Source organism: Brassica oleracea, chromosome C6 (assembly GCF_000695525.1).
Source record: "Brassica oleracea var. oleracea cultivar TO1000 chromosome C6, BOL, whole genome shotgun sequence".
Lineage (NCBI taxonomy): Eukaryota > Viridiplantae > Streptophyta > Magnoliopsida > Brassicales > Brassicaceae > Brassica > Brassica oleracea.
In genome coordinates, this window is record NC_027753.1 from 4,589,480 (window position 1) to 4,594,056 (window position 4,577).

The 4,577-nt window shown below is 34.2% G+C and overlaps 1 protein-coding gene across 1 annotated transcript in view; it reads left to right on the top strand.

The window, feature by feature from the left end:
- Positions 1 to 4,577, top strand: part of LOC106297273 (myosin-3-like) — a 10,821-nt gene that overhangs the window by 3,051 nt on the left and 3,193 nt on the right. Inside the window, exons 5-6 of the mRNA XM_013733550.1 lie at positions 1,350 to 1,535; positions 4,203 to 4,556. Coding sequence (XP_013589004.1) covers positions 1,350 to 1,535; positions 4,203 to 4,556 — 540 coding nt within the window. The remainder of the gene's footprint in view (positions 1 to 1,349; positions 1,536 to 4,202; positions 4,557 to 4,577) is intronic.

Sequence of the window (4,577 nt, forward strand, 5' to 3'; positions counted from 1 at the left end):
TCTTTGCAGTAATTGCAAATATCAGTTGGTTTATGACCCTTTGAAAATGACCTTTTTTCTTTCGACTTCTTGCCTTTTCCAAAGTTCTTTCCACCACCTACAAACAACCCAGAAGCTTGGTCGTCTGTACCAGAACCAGATGCCTTGTGTCGCAACTCCCTGCTATGAAGTGCTGACCTAACTTCCTCCAAACTCACTGTATCCTTACTCCCTATGAATGACTGAACAAAGTTCTCATAGGAGTTTGGTAGTGATACCAACAAAATCAGTGCCGCATCCTCATCTTCCACCTTAACATCAATATTCCTCAGATCCAACAAGATGGAATTTAGACTGTCAAGATGATCTTGGAGTTGTGTACCTTCATGCATCCTCAGAGCGAAAAGACGTTGTTTCAGAAGTAGCTTCTTAGTCAGAGACTTCGTCATGTATAGACTCTCTAACTTCGACCACAAATCAGCTGCAGCATCAACACCGGAAACTTCGATGATGATCTCATCTGCCAGACACAACAAAATTGTTGAATACGCCTTCTCTTCAGTAACCTCCATCTCAGTAGTAACTGGTTCAACCTTCTTCCCTGATAACGGTGCCCAAAGACCTTGTTGCTTCAGCAACGCCTTCATCTTGATTTGCCAGAGACTGAAACTGTTCCTTGCAGTAAACTTGTCGATCTTCATATTCATCCCAGACATCTTCTCACCAGATTCAACCCAAAGCTCTGATACTAGCTTGTTGTGATGGATGTGAGAAGATAGAGATTAACAGATAGATAAACAATAAAGAAAGACACAGAGATTTAACGTGGTTCACCCCTAACGGCTACGTCCACAGGCAAAGAGAGATTTTATTGATGGAGGAATTACAGAGATTTGTCTACAAGAAGATCAGATCTAGTTTCTCTACGGCTGCTAACTAGGTTTAGAAGAGGCACAAAATATATACAGTTGTGTCCCGGAAAACCCTAGTACTAGTGGGCCTCAAAAAGACTAAGGTCCAACAGATTCAAGGCATTATTCAACAAGTTGTGACGGACCAGATGCACTCCTGGGCCAGATGCTCTACTAGAGCCAGACCGGATGCCCGTGCTGGAGGCCAGACGTCGGTCACCAGATGTCCAATCCCTCGCTTAGTATGATATTCTCCGCTTTGGGCCTAAGCCCTCACGGATTTGTTTTTGAGTCGTTACTCCCAAAAGGCCTCATACTAAGTGGAATTGTACTAGCTATATATATTAGACTTTATTCTGCCTAATATCCGATGTGGGACTTGGATTGCCTTTTTATTTATTCTGACATCACTTAAGGTTAGAAAATGAACATCGTTTTGACTTAAAATTCTTTACGCAGAGAAATGAGTCAGACGAGGTGCTGGTGAAGGCATCAGTGATTTCAGAACTTCAGCGTTGGGTTCTGAAAAGCAAAGTTGCTCTCCGTGAGAAAGAAGAGGAGAACGACATTCTCCGACAAAGACTGCAGCAGTACGACAACCGGTGGTCTGAATACGAAACAAACATGAAATCAATGGAACTAAATGTCTTAGAAATTTTTAAATTTCTAATAAAAATATAGTTAAATTTATGTTAAAGTGAAGTGGGTCAACAGAACTAACTTCACAGAACTATAATATATCAATACTCCCTCCGTTTCATTTTAGTTGTCGTTCTAGGTTTATGCACACAGATTAATAAAACATATGATTTTGTATATTTTCAAAATAAAAACACACTTACCTATACACCTAACCATATTTTAACCAATAGAAAAATAATTTGGAGAATCTTATTAATAAATTTTGCATTGAAACTCTGAAACGACACTTATTTTGAAACCAAAATTTTTCCTTACAACGACATTTAAATCGAAACGAGGGAGTAATAAATAATGACAGTGACTCCTAACTATTCTTGATGGAAAATTATTCGGACCCGACAAACAGTTGGATCTTCATTGGCATAAATAATTATATTCTTGATTAATGTTTACATAAATAATTAAATGTAAGTGGCATAACTTGTAATTTTCTTTGAAAAGTAAAGAATAAATCCAAAAGTGTTCTTGTTTTAATAGTATTGATATATAAATATTGTTAAAAAATCTTTATAATTAAATTTATGTTAATGGAAATTTCTAAATGTCTTAGAAATTTTTAAATTTCTAATAAAAATATAGTTAAATTTATGTTAAAGTGAAGTGGGTCAACAGAACTAACTTCACAGAACTATAATATATCAATACTCCCTCCGTTTCATTTTAGTTGTCGTTCTAGGTTTATGCACACAGATTAATAAAACATATGATTTTGTATATTTTCAAAATAAAAACACACTTACCTATACACCTAACCATATTTTAACCAATAGAAAAATAATTTGGAGAATCTTATTAATAAATTTTGCATTGAAACTCTGAAACGACACTTATTTTGAAACCAAAATTTTTCCTTACAACGACATTTAAATCGAAACGAGGGAGTAATAAATAATGACAGTGACTCCTAACTATTCTTGATGGAAAATTATTCGGACCCGACAAACAGTTGGATCTTCATTGGCATAAATAATTATATTCTTGATTAATGTTTACATAAATAATTAAATGTAAGTGGCATAACTTGTAATTTTCTTTGAAAAGTAAAGAATAAATCCAAAAGTGTTCTTGTTTTAATAGTATTGATATATTATATATAAAGAAAAAAATTTATAATTAAATTTATGTTAATGGAAATCTCTAAATGTTTTTCAGCTTCATTATGAGTTAGTTCTGTTGACCAACTCACAGAACTATAATATATCAATAATAAATAATGATGGTGACTCCTAACTACATTTGATGGAAAATTATTCGGACCCGACAAACAGTTGGATCTTCATTGGCATAAATAATTATATTCTTGATTAATGTTTACATAAATAATTAAATGTAAGTGGCATAACTTGTAATTTTCTTTGAAAAGTAAAGAATAAATCCAAAAGTGTTCTTGTTTTAATAGTATTGATATATAAATATTGTTAAAAAATCTTTATAATTAAATTTATGTTAATGGAAATTTCTAAATGTCTTAGAAATTTTTAAATTTCTAATAAAAATATAGTTAAATTTATGTTAAAGTGAAGTGGGTCAACAGAACTAACTTCACAGAACTATAATATATCAATACTCCCTCCGTTTCATTTTAGTTGTCGTTCTAGGTTTATGCACACAGATTAATAAAACATATGATTTTGTATATTTTCAAAATAAAAACACAATTACCTATACACCTAACCATATTTTAACCAATAGAAAAATAATTTGGAGAATCTTATTAATAAATTTTGCATTGAAACTCTGAAACGACACTTATTTTGAAACCAAAATTTTTCCTTACAACGACATTTAAATCGAAACGAGGGAGTAATAAATAATGACAGTGACTCCTAACTATTCTTGATGGAAAATTATTCGGACCCGACAAACAGTTGGATCTTCATTGCAGGTTCGCAGCAAAAGAGCGACTTTGTAGATGCTTTGTTTACGGTGCATTGAAGAAGAAAATGAAACATGTGGGCTTAAAGCTAATCTTTTTAGAAAGTCCAACGATGAAAACGAGATAGCCTATATATATTCAGTCGAAAGCAGCAAAACCTTTTTTAGAATTGGACATGTGTCGTTTACGCACTACAAGAAAACACGTTTTTGCCGACTGATTTTACCGACTGATTATGTAGTCGCTAAATATACCGACTGATTCACGACTGATTAGCGACTTTGCTACGACCGAAGTAAAACAGTAGGTAATCAGTCGCCGAATAACGACTACAGAATTCAGTAGAAACCTAGTCGTTTATTAGCGACTGACTACAGACTAATGTGTAGTCGGTAAGCATCAGTCGGTAATTAGTAGGGAAATATAGTGACTGTTTAGCGACTGATATATATTAGGTGAAACCGTCACATTTCGGTCGTCAAAAACCGGTATAAAACACGTGAATGTCGTTACTAGTTTGGTGTAACAACCTTTTACGACCAAATATATCAGTCGGCAAATTCAGTCGTAAATCAGTAGGAAAACAGTCGGAAACATTTTCTATATATACACCCAACCGAGTCATTTTTTCTTCCTGCGATGCTTGAAAGAATAAAAAAGTCAGAAAAAAAACGTTCAGTCACATAATGGGAGGTAATTACAACTACACTAACTTTCGAGATTGGATGTACAAGAGGATCGATGAAGAAACGGGGAATTTCTCGGAAGAGTTCACAACGGGAGTAGAGCAATTCATGGCATTTGCAAACAGTCAGCCTCTAACACAGGATAATAATGGTAAATTCTTTTGTCCTTGCAGTGTTTGCAAGAATGAGAAATTTCTCCCGGGGCATCGAATTTTGAAACATATATATAGTAAAGGGTTTATGCTCGACTATTATGTGTGGTACAAGCATGGAGAAGAACTCGATATGGCTTTAGGAACAAGTTATGCTAATCCGACGCATTTAAGTGGTAGTGAAGATCACATTGGTAATGCAGTAGAAGATAGATATGTGGAAATGGTGAATGATGCATTTCGAGATAATGTGAGTTTTGATAACTATCAA